This window comes from Alosa alosa, chromosome 2, assembly GCF_017589495.1.
Source record: "Alosa alosa isolate M-15738 ecotype Scorff River chromosome 2, AALO_Geno_1.1, whole genome shotgun sequence".
In the NCBI taxonomy this organism is placed as follows: domain Eukaryota; kingdom Metazoa; phylum Chordata; class Actinopteri; order Clupeiformes; family Clupeidae; genus Alosa; species Alosa alosa.
Genome location: NC_063190.1, coordinates 3,759,369 through 3,779,369, shown reverse-complemented (window position 1 = coordinate 3,779,369; position 20,001 = coordinate 3,759,369). Strand labels below are relative to the sequence as shown.

General features: G+C 39.6%; 1 protein-coding gene across 1 annotated transcript; it reads left to right on the top strand.

Moving 5' to 3' along the window:
• The first annotated feature begins 12,170 nt into the window (after positions 1-12,170).
• Positions 12,171-18,805, top strand: derl2 (derlin 2). Its single transcript, XM_048237699.1, has 7 exons — positions 12,171-12,298; positions 13,326-13,391; positions 13,483-13,556; positions 13,745-13,838; positions 14,410-14,605; positions 15,725-15,815; positions 17,963-18,805. Exons 1-7 carry the CDS (start codon positions 12,206-12,208, stop codon positions 18,066-18,068), a joined length of 720 nt encoding a protein of 239 aa, XP_048093656.1. The 5' UTR covers positions 12,171-12,205; the 3' UTR covers positions 18,069-18,805.
• The last annotated feature ends 1,196 nt before the right edge of the window (positions 18,806-20,001 follow it).

Sequence of the window (20,001 nt, the reverse complement as noted above, 5' to 3'; positions counted from 1 at the left end):
TAAATGCCCTTTTCAGATATTTACGTTACTTATGTAAAAGTTTACAAACATGTAAGCTAAAAATCAGAAAGAACCATGTTAGGTAAAATTTCATTGCAGCTTCGCTGCCATTCATCTTGAAGACAATTTTATCTAATGGGATCTTTACTGGCACAATAATGTACTTAGCGTTAAAATGAGTGCAGAACTCATTATTTCGACAGGAAGTTCCCTTGAGTAATGCTTTAACCACCAAAGGGCTGAGAGGATTAAGATAAGTACTGAAGATGGCTCAAGACTGTTTAAAATGCTCAGAGGCTCTTACCCAGAAAGAAGGGGGTTGGTTGGAGCTGGGAAATTGTGGTGATAATGCATATGGTCAAAAACATTTTTTCCCCTTTTGTAGACAGTTGCAGACAACAGCTGTTATTATGGGTAGGGGAGCGAGAGAGAGACAGAGACACCAGTTGGTTCAGTGAGTAACAAATGCTGCTTAATGGCATATGTTTCTATGTAATATTTTAATTTATTCACTTCCTTGTAGGGGATGCGGTGTGACAAATGGCTTTTCTGTTTCCATGAGAAAGCACTGAGATAGTTTAGGTATATGGTCAAACCATGTGCAGTGGCCACTGCTTACCAGTAGCAAGTGCAGTAGTGCAGCGTTGCTTGTCATAGAAGGTAACGTTGATGCCCCACTGCAAAGCTGGCAGGGAAGAGAGCGGTGGTGCTGACCAATTGAGTTGTTTTAAATTTCAGGAGCACGTATGCTGTTAAAATCAATGTCTTCCCAATCTATTACAGTGTTTTATTGAGCAGATCGATTTTATGTTTAAATAAATCTCTCATACACAACATGCACGCACGCACACGCGCACACACACACACACACATACACACACACACACACATTATGTGAAATCAGTATTAGTACCCAAAGCAACAAACAATTTTCTAATGGAACCTTTTTACGATTTGCGTCATTAACCACACAGAGAATCTACATGTCACAAACATATGCCCCAAAATAGATTGAGTTCATATGCATACCATACTGACTGATGAAACCCTTTTAAAAAAGACCCCATACAGAGGGAGAGGGATGAGACATGCAATGGGTGGAATGTCATATGAGATCTTGCCTTAATAGCTATCCACAGGGCAAAACTGCTGTGAGAAAACATCACAAATAACCTGCCCCCGGGCTAACATATGTACTGACATTTGAGGAAAAACAGGAAAGCTATTTGGAAACAAATGTCATGTCTCATACAAAGATGGTAGAAAAAGTATATGTAACGTCTGAGATTCAATTGATTCTGATTGTGACTAAGGAAGTTCTTTCAGAGAAATTGACACTTCATGTTAACGTGAGCAGAAAAATACTTCTGCTGTTGTGATTAATTGAACATTTTTTTCTTTTAATGCATTTCAAACACATCATGATTTGCATACGAATGCAGCACAAGAATATGGCAATTCTGCCCTTGGGGCGAGACGGGGCAATAGTAAACTAATGGGAGCATTTAAAAACAATTAGACAAAAGTAAAATATTCACAAAAACACAATGTGGCCCGCAGAGCACAAGTAAATTGCCCAATCCTTAAAATTGTCTTTTGCTGAAAAATCCATTTTGCAAAGCAATTACAGGTTTTCCTTTGGTGGGACATTTTTTTCCTAACTTTTTTTGTTCCATTCTCTCTCTATCCATTGACTCTACTCTGACTTGTGTAGCCTCAGGTGAATGAGAAGAACAATGGTGTGCATCATATTACTACACGTGTATCATATGGTTTGAGCTTTGTTCAGGTTGGACAGACTGAATGACAAGAGTGTCCAGAATAGCATACTTGATGATTGATGTTTGAACAGCTCGACATTTGTTTTCCAAAGAAAAGGGATTTATGTCTAGAATTCCTGTACAAATTCTGTTGTTTTCCCCTTCATTTAAGTGATTATGTGTCCAGTTATGCCATTCTGTGGGGCTACCCGATAACTTCGTTGTGTAGCTATGCAACTGTCATACAAAGGTGGCAACATAATTATCACATATCATGTTGTAAGGGGTGTCATATTATTACAATGGTACAGCTTGGTTGAATGGAAATATTTTGCAGCATTCTCCAGATATATATATAAAAAATCTTTCCACAGTTTTGTGTGTGAGATTTGACACCTGAATCTGCTGTGCAGTGGTCCGCTAACTCCTCCTGGATGCTTTGCTGAAAATTAAGTTGTGCCTCTTCTTATGGACATATTTGGTGCGAATCTGAAGACTTTAAGATGGTGGGCAAAACATTCCTGTCACACTACAAGGTAAGCAAAAATGAAAATGTCCCCCACTCCTCCATCATGACAGTGCCTGCTGTAGTTATGCTGTGTGCACCACCATGTATGAGACAGATACCCCACTTTTTGGAGCCTTGTACGCTACTATGTTCACACCCTTGTCAGCGTGCCACCATTGGTTGGCACGCGGAAGACTCCTGGCAGTGAGGAGAGCGGGCTTCCAGGTTCTTACAGAAGGCACTTGAGTTGGCTCACACTCTGTGTACTTTCCTGTACAGCTGTCGTGTGGGAGTGCCTGTCATCTCGTGAATGCCTTGCCAGTGTGGAATTTCCCTCAGTCACATCTTTGAAACCGTGGCACTGCTGCAACATCTCAACACCATGTTGGTCATAGTTTTTTTTATAATTACAGTTTTTTACAATTGTTTACACACGTTTTCAAAACTCTGTGTCTATTTTTCAAAACTCCACACACAAAACCCACAACTGCTCACACAAAATGCAAAATGCCCCAAATCTCCAGCAAAATGACACACAACATTCAAAATGTCAAAAACACATGTTTAAACAAACATTAAGCCTCACATTACAAACACTTTTGTCATAATATGACATTTTGGATACATCATGTACACTGTTGCTCAAAACCTAAAGCTCTTCTGTCTTAGGCTTTCTATATGTATTTCCATACAAGAGTGAAAGTTACGGTATCAACAAAGAGAAGTTGAAATACACAGTAAAATGCAAGCAATATTGAAACCAAAATAGTGATTTTTCCCAAATAATTTGCTGTTGTGAATACAGTATTTTACAGCAAACAAAAAAAAAAGCAAAGAAGAATACAGTGACCACCAGATGTACATGGAGTTTGAAAACATTTTTTTTTTTTTTCTAAAGACAAGTGTGTGTGTGTGTGTGTGTGTGTGTGTGGGAGGTGTGTGTGTGTGGGGGGGGGGTCGTGTACAGTATGTATTCATAGGCCTATAGACCCTTTCAACTGCATAAACAAACAATTCTACAGTAAGCATTCCTAAGGCATTTCTGGAGGCACAGAAAAATGTATTGAGCTAATGGTACAGTAACATGGGGACAAACAAAAATAGAGTAAAAAGACAAATTTCTTTTTGTAGAACATTTGTATTTGTACAAATGTGTATTTTCTCTATTTTTTAAAGTATCTGCATTGGTTCTGAATATTTCAACCGGAAATCCTCTAGGAGCAGATTGAAAGGGTCTATACCTATATAGAGAGTATATCTATTCATAGACCTATACTAAGGCAATGATTGGATGGTGTTCAGTAAAGTAAAGAGTGTTTGCACATGTGAAGAGAAAGAGTGAAGCACTGGTGATTTAGTGTGGCATTTTGATGGGTTGTGTTTGAAGAACGAAATCAAGTTACTTCCTGTTAGATTTTTGTGTGTTAGGTAAAATTGTGTGTGGTGTTTTGCAAAATGTGTTTTAGTCAATTGAAAACTGAGTCAAACACTGAGAATTAGTGTATGGTTTTGCAGATTTGGTGTCGGGTTATGATGTTTAAAGGACATGTTTAGAAAATTGTGTGACAAGCAAAGATTTAGTGTGTAAGCAGTTGAAAAAAACTGTAACATGAAAGAACACACTCCCAAGCTTTTTCTCATAATGCTTTTTATTGGACCATGTCCGCTAACACAAATGTGTTTCAGTGTGTAAGTTATTTTTTCACACTGCTCTACCTTAAAGGAATATTCCAGAGTAAAATCAACCTAGGGCTATTTATGGATGATAACAAGTTCAAACCTTTGTTTGGGAGCAAAAATATGTTAATTGGAGGAGTTTTGAGCCAGGCGTTTTTTTTTGTATTAACGACATGGCTCACAGTGATGATAACACAAGCATTGGGTCATGTCAAAATCATTTTTGCTCCAAGACAAAAGTTTGAACTTGTTCTCATCCATAAATAGAGCCCAGTTTGTTTTTACTTTGGAACCACGTTTGGGCCACTATGCTGAAACGTCTTTTTTCCCATGTCAGAATGTCAGAGTGATTGAGCTGACTACAGAACCTTTACACACACAGGGTTTGCACGCAAGGTGTCCAGGAGAGTCAGGTATGAAACAGTGGGTAGGTTCATCTCTGCAGGGGGAAGAAACAGGTGAGAGAAGACGCACAGGTGCATGCAGGTAAAGGTGAAGTAGAGAGATGAAAGGCTCTTGGCACAGAGGCACAGGCTTGATCTTGGGCCACACACAAGAACATTTCAACAATAGACTCTGGAGCATGTGAGTGATCTGAAAATAGCTCAGATCTACGCAGAGCTGGTGCTGTTGACTGACAACAATCCCCTGTCCTCACATGACCCTGTGTTCCATTGGCACTCCGTGTGAGTCAGTGTTAGATTGAGACATTGTGCCCTGTCTCTGTATGAGTAAGCGCTCTTGTTCAGCATGTATTTCTTCAACCTCACCATGTTCCTCATCTTTCTGATTGTTCAGTCATTTGTATCTTTATCTCACAAGAATCGTGTCACAGAGAGTTCAGAGCGTAGCGTATGTACAATATCTCTAATGAAGACCTTGTCTGGTCAGGGAACCACTCATGTTCTGTCATCTGTTAAACATGCCAATATTGAGTGAAATATGAGCCACTTACAGTTTGTTGAGGTTTTTTTAGACAGAAAAAAGCCATAAATCCTCCACTTTTCAGTCTTCAAATGACAGACCCCTAAATCACCTCTGACCGCAGGGAGGTTTCCAGGCAGAATTGAAGTGTCATTTTTCATCATTTAAGAGAGTATCCTATACCTCCACTTTACCTAATGGTATATGGGGGCCTATAGGCTTGCATGATGTAACCGCATTACCCTTACAGGGAAAACATTTCTTAGTGTTTTATTTTTTTTTAAATTCTGAAGATAAAAGTATATATCAGACTTGGTTTTAAGATCTTTTATAATATCATATTTTACAAGTGCTTGCCTTGATGTGACATTCGGATACAGATATATTTGCTATCAGTTTTCATATCACAGACAGTGAGACCAGAGTGGTAATAAGAGCATTCCCATTCTTTATTTATAAGAACGCTTGTTGGCATTATACAGTAACCCTTACACCCATCTGGATAGTAAAGCGAAGCAGCACTTCCTTCTCTGCCCCACAGATGGTGTAAGCCTGGGGGCATCGCACCTTGTTTTTAATTCATTGGCATTAGTCAAAATGATTGATGTGCACTGAACCCTGAAGCCCTAAACCCTATTTTCTCCTTATCATTCTCAATGATGATGATTTTCTTTTTTGAGGGGGGTCGGGATGGATTTTTTACAAGCCTCAGTCAACTCAATTAAATTTAAGTATTACAACTGTTTTATGGTTTGTTAGGCTTGTTGAAAGGACATATGTAAATTTGCTTTGAAGACTCTGGGGTCTTGCTTGTGAAGATGAATGTAGCCTACACTCGCGCAAACAAGCTGCACTAGGCTTTCATGTGTAGCCCAGACATGTTAAGGGATGTCCCAACACCAAGTGACTGGAAATCAAAGGCATTAATATGCCCTCAAACACCTCATTTGTTAAAGTCAGCAAGTTGCCTGCTTGAAAGCCAGACAGTACACTTTTCCTCGCAAAGCCCATTAAAAGTGCATAATGTATGATAAAAATTCCATGGCAAAAAATTGCTGACATTTTTAAAAAAAAGTTGCATTCCATTAAATCAGAAAAATGGAATTTCCGCTCTATCCATTCAATTTTTATATGTGTATTTATCAGCTTGGGTAAAAAAAAATGCATTCACGCTCTACCACCCTTTAAGATTTCTTTCAGGGAGGTTGTGAGAATCACTTTACAAACCTGAGGTGGCTTTGGAAGACTGTGGCTGGTGGCTCCAGACGTACATGTGCAGCATCCCAGTCATGGAGCGCTTTGTGCACTCCCGCTTGGAACAGTGCCAGCATGGTCATCACTGAGAGACCTTTGTGGGGGCCGAGGGAGGGGAAAATTGGCCAGCGGGGGTCCACTCCGGACCCTCCAGAATGAGTGACAGCTAAGAGAAAGAGTGGCATCTGCTCCTTCCTGCTGTCTTGCAAAAATGGTCTGCAAGTGGATGGGGTATGAAGATAGCTGCTAACGAGGAGCACTGAGAGAGAGAGAGAGAGAGAGAGAGAGCTGTGATTGTGCTCTGGGCTGTGATTTCTCTAAGCACTGTGATGCAGTATGGGTGATGCAAAGACTTGCTGAGCTTCTGAGATAGATGGGTTCTATGGCGTCTTGATACATTGGCAGATGGGTACAGCCACCCTGTTATTCATCTAAGCCCTGGAAGAGGCTGCATCCTCCCCCCAAACCTCTGTGAGTTAACTGAATGAGAATGGCACATACTGAAACTAATGTAAAAGAGATACACTGCAATAGAGAAACCCACAAAGATCGTATTACAGATTTGTTTAGGGCTAATCCATGCTGTCCATGTTGTCTATATGAGGAGATTTCTTACTGTTTGAATCCACCATGTTATCCACTTAAAATATGACACTTTGTAAAACTCAGCCCATGTAACCTTTCCCCTAGATGATAGAGCGGATGTTCCGTGGCCACTGCAGAAACTCCATAATGTCCCATTAGTGCCGGCCACAAATGATGCTGCGCAATTCCTGAAGATATTTGAAGCTTCTTCTCTTGGGCTGAATAAATTGATCCTCACCTGTCATTTCGATGGAGTTATGACCACAGTCATTTTACAAGATAATTACCTAATCATCTTACACTTCAAGGCTTTATCTACGCATTCAAAATGGTGGAAAATAGTTTCTCTGCTCAATATCATTTGTCTGTCCAGTTTGCCATCTCCCTCGTTAACTGTTGTTGTTGATAGGAAGCACATGGAGGAAAATGTCAAATGCTCTTCCTCAAAGAAACGTGACAGGTTCGGGGCACATTCATAATTACACTTGAGTTCACCCTGATGAAGCATTTATGAGATCTATTGATCTTCATATTTTTAGAGACTAATGACATTTAATATGAGATCTATTGATCTTCATGTTTTTAGAGACTAATGACATTTAAATAACATTTCAGGGAGTATAAAAGTCAATCAGCTTGTCTTCTTGGGAATCTTTTACTTGAAATGCTGTAGCTTCTTTAAAATAAACATGTTGTGCTCCTCAGTTCCGTTTTGGCACATTATAAATGTATAGTTGATTGTAAAAATATCTTCAGCACAACAGCAAGCACTGATATTGTAGGCTGAAAAGAATTTAGGCTGAATATAAAATGCTTTTTTCTTGGCATGAAGGCACCAGTGAAAATGGAGCCTTTTAGCAGACAACAAGACTTCCTGGTTAATGGGTTGGTTAACCTCCCCGGTATCGCTTCAGTGGCTCTGTATTGAGTGCTACACCAGCAAGGCATCTGAGGTGGTTGGTTGGCTGAATCAACAGGCCCCCTAACATGTCGCGGTCTGCTGGCTACACTGGAGGCTAATCAGAGATTGGCAGGGCTGCTTGTGTCCAGAACTAGAGCAAAACTTACCCAGCCCTCCCCTCAGCAACAAAGTCCCAAATGCCTTCCAGTCCTGGGAAAGATCGATTCACAGTAAAAAAAAAGATTCCACTACAAAAAAATTATCAAGGAATATGTTAAATGTTTTGCAACTTCTAGATTATTATTTCAAATGATTTCCATCATGCAATAGCTTCAATAACCTATCACTAAATTCCTGACAGCTTTCAAAAGGCAGAGGAGTGTGAGATGCTGTCAGTGGAGGACAGCGGAGTGCTTCTCTTGCGCACACAGTAAACAGACCTGTGAGGTGGAGCACAGACAGAGTGCACTGGGGGGCCCTGGACTGTTGGGCTGGACTGCGAGCTGGACTGGGCTGAGAGGAAGTGACCCTTCTCTGACTGTGACGGGCTGTCGTCCCGTCCAAGAACACACAGCCTGTCGCCGGCTGTCCTCCTGTCTGTGCCAGGACCACTCCTGCTCCACGCGCCCTCCTCCCTCCGAGTCCACCCCCACCTCTCCCTGCGTTGGTGCCGCAGGCCCAGAAGGCTTATGGGTGGTTTAATCTGTTTTGATATCCCACTGAATCGTAACCTTCAGCTAAGTGAAGAAATACTGCGCAACGCAACTCGCCCCGAAGGAGCCGCACACTATCTCAGTGCTACATCAGTTAAGCTTGAGCACATCACATTTTTGGGATCTGCAGCATTTCATCCTTTAGTTCCTCTTCATTATACAGGGGGAAAAAAGATCTGGAGTACAGAACTGATGAACTCCATTGTCTATTTAAAAGGATTAACTGTATCGCAATCCTTTTACATGTCCAGTTTAGGTCATTATTAGCTTAGTCCTTATACCCGTGTGCCAGTTTGATACCGCAGGACACTGAGAAACCTTGTGCGCATTGTGTAAATAGATATGAATTCAGAGCACCACAGTTGTGTGTTACAACACAAATCATTGCATATCAAAATAAATTAGCCTTTGTCTTATCCAATATTCTCATTTTGAGATTGTCACTAGTGGTCGGAGGATCAGTGTCTTTTGAGCTCTGTGAACTCTGGACTGCTGCCCAAAAGCACCAAAACTAAATGTCACAGTTTGATGTGGGGTGGGAAGCTTGTTGAACACCCACTGGAGTCTCTCCCACAGTGTGGGAACATCTCTTGTGTGATTCAGTCATTTAAAAAGAACAAAAAATGACCTGAGGCATTTATGCCTAAATATTTAGATATTTTAAAGGTTCCGAATAGCTTCAAGTATTATACAACCTATCGTGAGGTGTACTAAGCAGCCCTGTGAGTGTCATGTATAATCTCTTGGTTGATTTTGCAGACCATAGCAGACTTCAACCTCACCTATTGATCAGAACATGGTGACATCCTCATTGATTGCTCTCACACTCTTCTATGTTAAAAATCTACACTGTTGTAATAAGCATACTTGCATTTCTGCTACAATGCTATGACATACATCTGGTAAGCAAACAATACGTATCTAATAATCGTTCTTGCACAAATTGTGGTGGGAAAAATATGAATTCTCTTATGAATAAAGTCAAATATCTAATTAGATAAAATATTAGCAAAACACAACAACCAACCTCCACACAAAGAAAAAGCATTCAGATTTTAAAAATGGACACAATTTACACAAGTGGAAAAAAACTCACATATGGGTCTCTCTCTTAATCAGTTTTCTGCAGCCTTTGCTTAATATAATACTATTTCATTTATTTAAGCCTCTCCTGACTTTCTGTCCCTATCAGCACTTGTCACATGCAGCAGTGGATGTGTGAGTGGGTAGGCGTGTGCAGATAAGACTCCTACTGTACCTTGTGGGGTGTGAGTTTAGGTTAGGTAAGGCGGTGTGGGCTAGTGGGATGGGGGGAGACCCCTGTGCCCAGACTGTGATTCCTCTCGCCAGGCCACCAGCGTCCAGTTCACTGGCATGGCCCCCACAGCATTGACTGGCCCTTTAATGAGAAAGATGAAAGAGGCAGACACAGGAACTGGGGCTGAAAACTGCCCCCCTTCCTCCTCCTCCTCTTCTTTCTCCGCACTCGTTCGACCCCTCACTGTGCTCACCTCATCCCCTTCATCTGTGGCTGCACCTCTTTTGGAGGTGGAAGCCCTCCAGCATCTAAGCCCAATTGTACATCGTCTAGCCTTGATACTTACAGCAGAATTGAATTTGCCTTTTGCCATTATGGTGACATATATTGCTCTAGGGTTTTTAGTGCACTACAGAGCATGGGAATAAAATGTAGGCCACTGTGCCACCTGAAAGTCACATTTTATTCCCTGGTTTTAATCCTCCACAAGGTGTTTGTGCCTTGCTGTGTTTTGAATGGAAAACAAAAGACTGTATAGAGCATAAAAAAGAGTCCTGATGTGATACTGTGATTTTAGTTGTCTCAATAAGACACAAACACTAATTTCCTGCCCTGCCTTTAATAAGGGAAATCTATGCAAGGAAGGTAATGTATTCACCCAACTGTTTCATCCACCAGGAATCCTATGTTAATCACGTTTGACAACATAAAATGTGATCAAAGGGATTTAGTGTGATGTTTTTTGAAGTCTTTGTCATCAGCTCATTTTTCCCCATGTATAGCAGATTTTCGGTGGACCTTCACGGAGGATGGAAAGTGCTGCCCCCCTTTGGCAACCACCTCAAACTGCATTGTTGACAACAAACAAGTTCACGCTTGTGTAAATGTCTCTATAGCCGCCCAATAAGATATTTTGTTTTTCAGTTCAGTCACTTTATTATCCCAAAGAGAAACTTAACTTGCAGTCAGGTACACAAAAGATAAAGAAAGGGACACACAATACAGCACACAAAACACCAACAGAAATGACAGGGCACAACAAAAGAACTGAGCACTGGTCGTTGCCTCAGACATTGAATCATTAGAACATCAGCATCTGACACCACATTTGGTGTCGGGCAAATCATGTGTGTGTGTTATCAGTGTTTGCACCCCTTAGGAATGAATGGCACGGCCTTGGCAGAGCTGGTCCCATGCCCTATCAGTTAAGTCACAGGTGCAGCCGTTGGAGGAGCTGAAAGGACTGGTTGCCTGGTTCCTATGTGGTATTTGTGTGAGAATTTGTGTGCCAGGTGGATGCAAATGCCTTAATCACGGCTAGCCTAAGACATAAGGGTTGCTTGCCACACTCTCAAAGATTAAGGAATGATGACAAAAGTGTAGCCCAATGTGATATGTAAGCTGTGCAATGGCAAACTAATTCAAGACAAAAGTGTATTATCTTACTCTTCTAATTTACACTTTACAATGAAATAATGGTTAAAGATAGTTAGTGTGTTACTGCTTCTCGCTAAAACAAGAGTTTTGACATAAAATCCCGATTTAGAAACCGAAAATCCCTATTTAGAAATTCTCTGGTATTCTAATACAGGGATGGGGAAAAATACATCTAAATGTATTTTCAAATAAAATATCAAATACCCTCATTTTCAGTGTGTCAAAATAAACTACAAAATACAGTAGGCACGCCATGTTTCAAAACTAAAATACTGTATATTTGTATTTTGAAAATACTAAAAAGATTCTTTAAGGGAGCATGAAATCACTTTCCAAATCTGTCTATTTAATCTATTCCTTCATCACTACACTGACTCTGTGGATAAAATGGGCAGTGTAATAAGAGAAATAACTTTTCTCTGCCTGCGAGACATCGAGACATTTGGCAATATTTTTAAACTACAAAAATACACACAAAGTACGAAGTCATTTTTTTCAACCTAATAAAATACAAATTACAAATGACTATTTTGTATTTGAAATACGTTCATACGTTCATACATGTATCATACATTCAGCCCATCCTTCTCGGATACCGATTTTTGGCAATGGTTTGACATTGTTTCCCTCTTGTGGCTAATATGTAAAACTACATTGTTGACACGCATAAACCATGATATATTTAGTTATATTTAGTTGACTATATTAAAATAGCATTAGATATTTTGGAGTTATTTTATTTTATTGCATTCTTTAAAATAGTTTCATCATATGAAAAAAAAACAGTGCTGTTTAACTCTCTCAACTGCCAACTGCCAGCACTGTCATCTGCTCAATCAAAGCTTGCATTATTCAGTATTCATTTCAGCTTGGGTTGATAGTGGCTGATAGTGATAGCTGATAATAATCAAATATACTGGGTTTGTTTGCACAGGAAACAAGCCCATATAAACATGTCAGTCGTGTGCAGCGTCCCACTAGACACGTATATGTGCGAAAACCAATGGAAAACTGACATATGTGGCCGTCCTACAAGTGACTGACATGTTTGTACTCCAATAACAAAACAGACTCATCAAATGGTACACGAATGAGAGGTCACAAATATGAAATGCCCCTCCCCTTTCCACTGAATGTTATGACGTGTCAAGAAAATGCCGGAAGCACCTGTGTGGTGGTCCAAAGAAGATGGCTTACCAGACATTCCAGCAGGAATATTTACAGATTCCTGTGGTAACCAGGGCATACACCACTGCCTGTGTACTTACAACAGCTGCTGTGGTAAGTAATATCTTTTATAGAAGTATTTATAATAGCAAAGTGTCTGAGTTGTTACTGTGAAAGGTCCATGAATGTAGTCCTCTTCCCCTGTTTAGCTGTAACTCATTAGCCTAGCCGAACGCTAACGATACACAGTTATCTAAATGTTTAAAATAGGTTGTTGTGTTTATCTATCCAACTAGTTGTCAAAGAGAAATGACCCATTGTGAGAAGCAATTAGCGATATACAACGTTTTGTGTTTCTGCTGACTTTACCGGACATGATATTAGCGAGCGATAGATGTGCAGCTAGCATAGCGTAGGTTTTGTTGACTCTTTCAGCACACACCACTTGTGCACACACAGCGCACAAGGCTAGTTAACGTTAGCTAACGTTGTGCCTCACTCTCGTATCTTACGTATGGCTATGTGTTCAGCAACATTTTACCATGTTATGGGAAGTAACGTTAACGTGATGTCTTGATTGTGAAGTTGTGCGTACCTAGATAGCGATCAGATAGTCACAGGCTAAACATACCTCATTCCCGGTGTATTGGTTTAGTTTAAGGGCATTGCTATCTTCTCTTGGAGGCAGGCTACATGTAAAATAGTCATACTGTTAACTTAGTGCAGGCCTATTTTCATTATTCAGACCCATTATTCAGGTCCCACCAGGGCTGTACGTTAGCTTTTTTTGCTCATCGCACTGATGCTATAGAGGTTGATATTTTTGTACCACAATCCACAAAATCTGTAGCAACGGTATGCACTTACAAACACCTAAGTTGAATGGTACACTCTTGAAAAGGGTTTAAAGAAGGTGTCACCGGTGCTAAGATGATAAATACATAGCACATATATAGTACAGTTGTTTTGTAGCATGTTTTACATATATGTAGCACTGTACAGCCCTGCCCACTGATGTCTGAATTATGAGTATCTTGCTGTAGCTAGTGTGAACCTAACCGATGATAGGAGTGTTTGGTATTACGGTGTAATTCTGAGCTGATTGTACTCACCTCATGTTTTTGCTTCTATTCTATACCAGCAACTAGAACTCATCACACCTTTCCAACTCTATTTCAATCCTGATTTGATTTTAAGGAATTATCAAGTAAGTGCTCCCTTTGCAGTTCAATGTTTGTGATTAGAATTAAGATATTCACAGACTAGACATTAAGTATTTATTTTCTCTTACTTCACAGGTATGGCGACTTATAACCAACTTCCTGTTTTTTGGTCCAGTTGGTTTCAACTTCTTATTCAACATGATATTCTTGTATCCTTTGTCGGCAGATGCACTTCAGCTACTAAGCATATGATTTTTGTCCATCAGAATGCATGAAATGCCTTTGATTTGTGATATTCCATATATCCATTTTTGGGGCTAAAATCGTGCTCTGTTGCAGGGGCATCCCATAATATTTCATTGTTATGCTCAGTATGTCTTTAACTCAAGTGTTGCAGATACCGATATTGTCGTATGCTGGAGGAGGGTTCGTTCAGAGGCAGAACAGCTGATTTTGTCTTCATGTTCCTCTTTGGCGGCCTTCTCATGACTGTATCCTTTTGTCACAATGGGATAATCATTTTACTCATTTTAGCATTGTTACTTTGTTTTGTACTCTTGTTACAATAGCATAACTGAAGATGGAACTTGTAATTACAGTCTGTGGCATAATGTTGTTAAATATAATTGAATATTTAGTTTACAGTTGCTTAAATATTGCCAATTACATGCTTAAAATTTGCTAAACAAATTGCCCCATTGGGGATAGGGCTGCACAATTATTGCAATCGCAAAATGAACCAACACAATTACCTAATCGGAAAAGCTACAAATAATTGTGTACAGTTAATTTTAGTGAACTTCACTGTTGGTTGGGGGTATTGTGCTTCTTGTGCACTTGGTGTGCTTACCAATCAAATATCTGTCAGGGAAATATCGTAATTAGGTATTTTCCCCAAATTGTGCAGCCCTAATTGTTGTCCAATAACATTTTACATACTTCTTTACCTAATCTTTACTGCCATTCTTGCATGTGAACAGACAAGTCTTGTGGATACAGTTTTGTAAAATTACAGATATACATGGTTTTCCATTTTGTTTATCGAACTTAAATTCCGAACAGATATTTGGCACATTTGTGAGTTTGGTGTTCCTAGGCCAGGCGTTCACCATCATGTTGGTGTACGTGTGGAGCAGGCGCAACCCCAACGTGCGCATGAACTTCTTTGGTCTGCTAAACTTCCAGGCCCCCTTCCTGCCATGGGTGCTAATGGGCTTCTCTCTGCTGCTTGGAAACTCCATCATTGTGGATCTCTTAGGTAATAAAAAGAGCAAATCAGGCCACCTCTTTGCCCAGCACGTGCACATTAGTCATTATGAATTAGGTGTAAAGGTAGGTGTATTCGTATCGAATCGTTTAGGTACAGGTTCAGGTTCAATACAGATGTGTACCAAATATAGTCTTTAACAGTAATCAGTAGGCTTTTTGCTTGCGGACCATGTTTCAAATTCCCACATGAACATATTGTGGTGGACCATATGGCAGTTTAGTCAATTGACGTCAAGAAACATCTTACACCTTTCCAAAATACTATTCCCATTGCGCGTCAGCAATATTGTTTTTTAGTTTAGCAGTACCTACAGACTCACTGTACTGAAAATGACTGAAACGGGACTTCAAAACCGAGGTACACACTTTGTATACCGGCACACCCCTATTGTGCATCACATGAAGTGTTTCCTGCACAAGAATATTGCATGTGCACATTATGCATCACATCAAGAGTTTACCCTACAAATGTTTCTAGCAGTTTCTAGAAAATTGTTAACCCAGCTAAATAACAGGGGTCCGGAAGAAAAAATTGAAAAACCCTTTAATGATGGGTTATGGCAAGTTTTGTGGAAACAAATGGACTGTTTGAGACTTACAAATATGACATAATCATCAACAGATTCATAGCATCTGCTGTGAAAAAAAGATGGCAATTACAAAGCATGATTATTACAGCACATACCTTGAACTGGCCACAAAGGAGGGCTTAGTATACTTTTAGACAGGATTATTCAAGTTTCTATTTTGTCTTAATTTTCATGTTTTTTATTTACATTATTGGTAGAAAACAACGTAAATTGAACACTTTAGCTTGTGAACAATTTACCTTTCTCTGATTTTGGGAAAAAAATATATTGTATAGGCTGCAGGCTTGTCTGAATCGCCTGAAACGTAACATTTGTAGATGTCCTGAATAATGATAGGTTTCGCGAGGATTTGATGCACTTCACTTAGTCGATGAAAAAACTATTTCAAGATGACTGGCGGTTGTGCTTTCACAGAGTGCAAGTGACATTACATGATCACTGATCACTATAGGGAAATTGCCGATGGGTATTTTTCTGTTTGAGCATATAATGAATCTCTGTTCTCTCTACCCATGTAGGTATTGCTGTGGGACATGTCTATTTTTTCCTTGAGGATATATTCCCCAATCAACCAGGTGGCAGCAGATGGTTGAAGACCCCCACCATTCTGTAAGTGTTGCTTCTTTAGCATCAGGTCTCTCAGGCTTGAACTATGTTGCAATTACGACCCAGCTAGAGAATAGAAGGGACACCTTTTTTTCCTCTTGACTCAAGCGCTTCCGTTCAGAAATTATTTGAAAAGACCAGTTGATGGCCATTATTGGTATTTAAAAGGGGAAGTGGAGGCAACATGTGTACCAGGAAGGGAACCATGTGTGAACACCCTTACAACCTTGCTCCTTTTCAGAGTCTCTAAACAATTAGCCGTTCCAGAGTAATCAGGTTTTGAAATTGAAGCAAATGTCTATATGGTCTCCAACTTTGGGCTTTTGTAATACATGATTTCATAAAAGGCCAAATACAAAATAAATGTTAAAATATCACCTAGATAACTAAATATTTAAACCAGAGTTTTTCAGTGTATTTTCACAAAATGCTAAGCATGCATATATTTAAGTTTCTTAAAGCTGAGCTGTGCTTAAATTGTTCAGTGCATGGTTTCATAACAGGCCAAATAGAAAATAACTGCTAAATTTTAAATATAGCCTTGATACCTGTAAATATTTAAATCTGATGGTGTACAGTATAGTTAGATCAAGTTAGATAGTTGGATTATAGGATGCTTCAGAACTCATACCAACAGTGGCAGGTGGAGAAAATATTTAATCTCCATCCCTGATTCAAGTTTTGTACATGTCCGTCAAAGATACCTGTTGATTACAAAACCTTGTTTTTGCTTTTTTGCAACATACTTTCTGCCAGTACACAAATTCACCCGCATTATATGTGTACATTTAGTGACTGTACACCAATCGGCCTGTAGACACACACACACACACGCATGCAGGCACACATAAACACACCCACACGCATACACACATAAAAAAAAACACACACACACACAAAAGCAGACTATGCACACACTCAGTTCCATACACAAAAGTAGGAGATGGAGACAAATGGACAAAGCGTGATTTTATTTTTAGAATGTGCAGGACTAGTGGGCGGCGGTCATATTTTGTACCGCTCTGCATGCTGCATGGTGCAGTTCAGGCTGCTGTTCACTTGTCATTTTGGATGTGAGCTACAGGTAATTGGACATAACAACAGTAACCAGGTGGGGTGGACATACCACTAAATTAGAAAGTGTGATTGGCTGACATGTTGACTAACGGTTCTTTGCAGTAACTTCAGATCAGAATTCATTCGGAAAATATATTTTTTATATATATATATATATATATATATATATATATATATATTCATGAAACAAACTACCACACCAATCATGGGTTACGATAATTATTTAAACCTGATAATGAATGATGATTAAAATACATAACTAACCCAGCTATAGCCCATAATCCAAAGCCGTAAGGTCTGAGACCCCCAGAAGAAAACTGAGACCTATCAGAGCTGAAGTGCACTAGAAAGAGATCCGAGACTTTCAAATGAACTCACAATGTGAATGCAAAATGAACAAAACCTTTTGTTTTGGCCCACTTTCTGGTCCCCTTTTAGTGGACTGGTTCTTTTAAAAAGGTATATGTTCACCTGAGGAAGCTCTGTGTGACCGAAAAGTTGTGTGAAATAAAGTATTTGCATGCGTAAAGGACCGTGTACAGGACTTCTTCAATAAGCATTACAGGTGACCTGTACCTTTTCCGATGCACCGGTCCCAAAGAAGAGGTGTGCAAAAGTGCTTTTGAACTAAAAAGGACTACAGTATGTGAAAACACCCTAACAGTGAGGACAAATTGCCCAAAATGAGGACACCCCCCAATTTCTACTCATCGGCTTATTGATATTGGGCAATGCTTTCATTTTGTTGCTCTGCCGCTCTTGCACTCTTGTTTATGTTTCACAAATGCAATGTAATTAAGCTGGAAAGACAATACTGGAAATATAGATGAAGGATCACCATTTGGCCATATTGGTCAGGCTCTAATATTTAATATTAAACTCAAGGCCATGCAGAACTGAAACTGAGTGTATGTCTGTTCAGTAATACATGTACAGTTGCGCAGCTGTGCATCAGAGGCTGAATGTTTGAGTCTGGTTAGGAGCTCACTTTTGAGCAAGAAGAAGAAGTGGCCTTTTAACCACATGAAAGCGATGATTGTGTTTATTGCTGATGATCTCTATTTCTTCTACAGCAAGATGCTATTCGACACTCCAGAGGAGGACGCCAACTACAACCCACTTCCAGAGGAGAGGCCTGGAGGTTTTGCTTGGGGTCAAGGCCAACGTCTTGGAGGCTAGCTTGAGCTCCTTTTGCCACTATTTTTTCTCCTTTTTTTGCCTCTGGACATTGATGCTGAGTGCAGTGGGAGATCAGAAACAAAAATGTGTTCTCCCCCCCCCCCTCCCCCAAATCGTTTCTCATGTACTGTACAATGAACAGAAACTCACTGAGGTCAGGGGAGAGACTCTTGGTTTGTCGGCGTCTGCAACCTCCTTTTCCCTGAAACTTTCTGAGCCTGACTGACTCAAAGCAGGAGAAGGGTCACAGCGACAGGATGTTGCTTTTTAAAGTAATCCTGCATTGGCTACAGGTTTTTTCTTGTTTTGGTTTGTCTCGATGTGCAACAGTCAGTTGGCATTCAACTGCAAAAGGAAAAATCTGGATAAGTTCATATCAGAATATTGTCATTTTACTAAAAAAACAAAACAAAAAATAAATGTGTATAAAGTGTGCATTTAGCCCTGCATCCTCTCTTACCTTTTTTTAAATGTTCTTTTACAAGATCACACTTTTTCACTCATCACTGAGACTTGGAGAGTGCAGTGCAGAAATCATTTTGGAAATAATACCTTCTGTTGCTGTTTGTTTTTGGATGTGCTTGCTGTAGTTGCAGACGTGTGATGAGCCCTTGCGTTTTTTATCTGCTTTGGGGAAGTGTGATGATGCCTGTGTTTCTGACTGATTTCAATTGCCTTTGTTGAAGTGAAGGAGTTGATATAACAAGTAAAGGGTGTATGCCAAATGTTTTACTTTATTTGATGTGTTTTTCAGCTATTGTCTCTCTTGATAGGATGTTGTTCATCATAACCTGTTAACCTTCAATAATTGTATTCCACAGTGCCTTAGGTAGTAAAGTAAGAAAGGTGTCCACAATGTTGTGTGTACAAAAAAACATAATGTGATGGCATAATCTTTTGCAAACTATTACTTGTAAAAGTACTCATTAATTTTCAGGCAAGGTACATAAACGGCACATATTTTTCACATATATTTTTATTTTACAAGAAATTGAAAATAATGAAAGAAAATGCCTAAAGTTAGGCCATGCTGCCCGTTTTCCCCCTTCCCAGCAGTACTCAAATCATTTCTGGCTTTAAAGTGTAATAAAAGCACATCGGCTTGATTTGAGTTTGTTATAGCTGGCAAGCATCATTTCAGAACCCCCACCCCTCTGTCCACAACTCAAGCAGAGAGAAATATGATTTCTCAATGGATTTACAAGCTGTTAGAAATTATGTAGTTTTGTGCTTCCAACACAAACAGTTTATTGGGCCTCTATTTCCAACTTGAGAATTTCTGCAAAGCCCCAAACACTGCATAAATCAAATAATACCTCAGCTTATGGCCTTTTTTAGTGGAAAGACAGCTCCATTTTTTGCATGGGAGGTTGGCCTATAATAAATCCATGCCCTGAACAATGCATATTAATATAATATTTAGTGTGTGTTATAGCCTCATTCACATTGCAAATCTTGACTGCTAACATTAATAGCTGTATTAAAAAGCTTACACTTTAGAAACACCCTGAAACACGCACACACACAGTATCTTTGTTCTTTATCGATAATTTGAAGTGTTGTGCCAGGTTGTGCTTGCATTGCAATGTTGCCTAAATATGGAGCACATACAATATTCCACTATCTCTCCACCTGTCCTCCATGTTGACCTCCATTTAGCTCAGGGAAAAGTAATGGAATGTGATGCAGTTGAAGGCAGTATTTTGCTCTCCAAGGCTATCATTTTCACATTCATTGCACAATAATGGAATAACATCATAGTTATAATTTTCCAGCTTTGTGCAGTTGGTGTGGATGTTTTTTTTGTGCGGTGTTTAGGGAAAAAAAGTTTGTACTTGCAGCAGTGAGAGCAACATGAAAGGTGCAACGTAATGTTTGCCGAAGATCAAATTAGTTTTAAAACAATAAATTATTCATTATCTCAGTGAGGTGA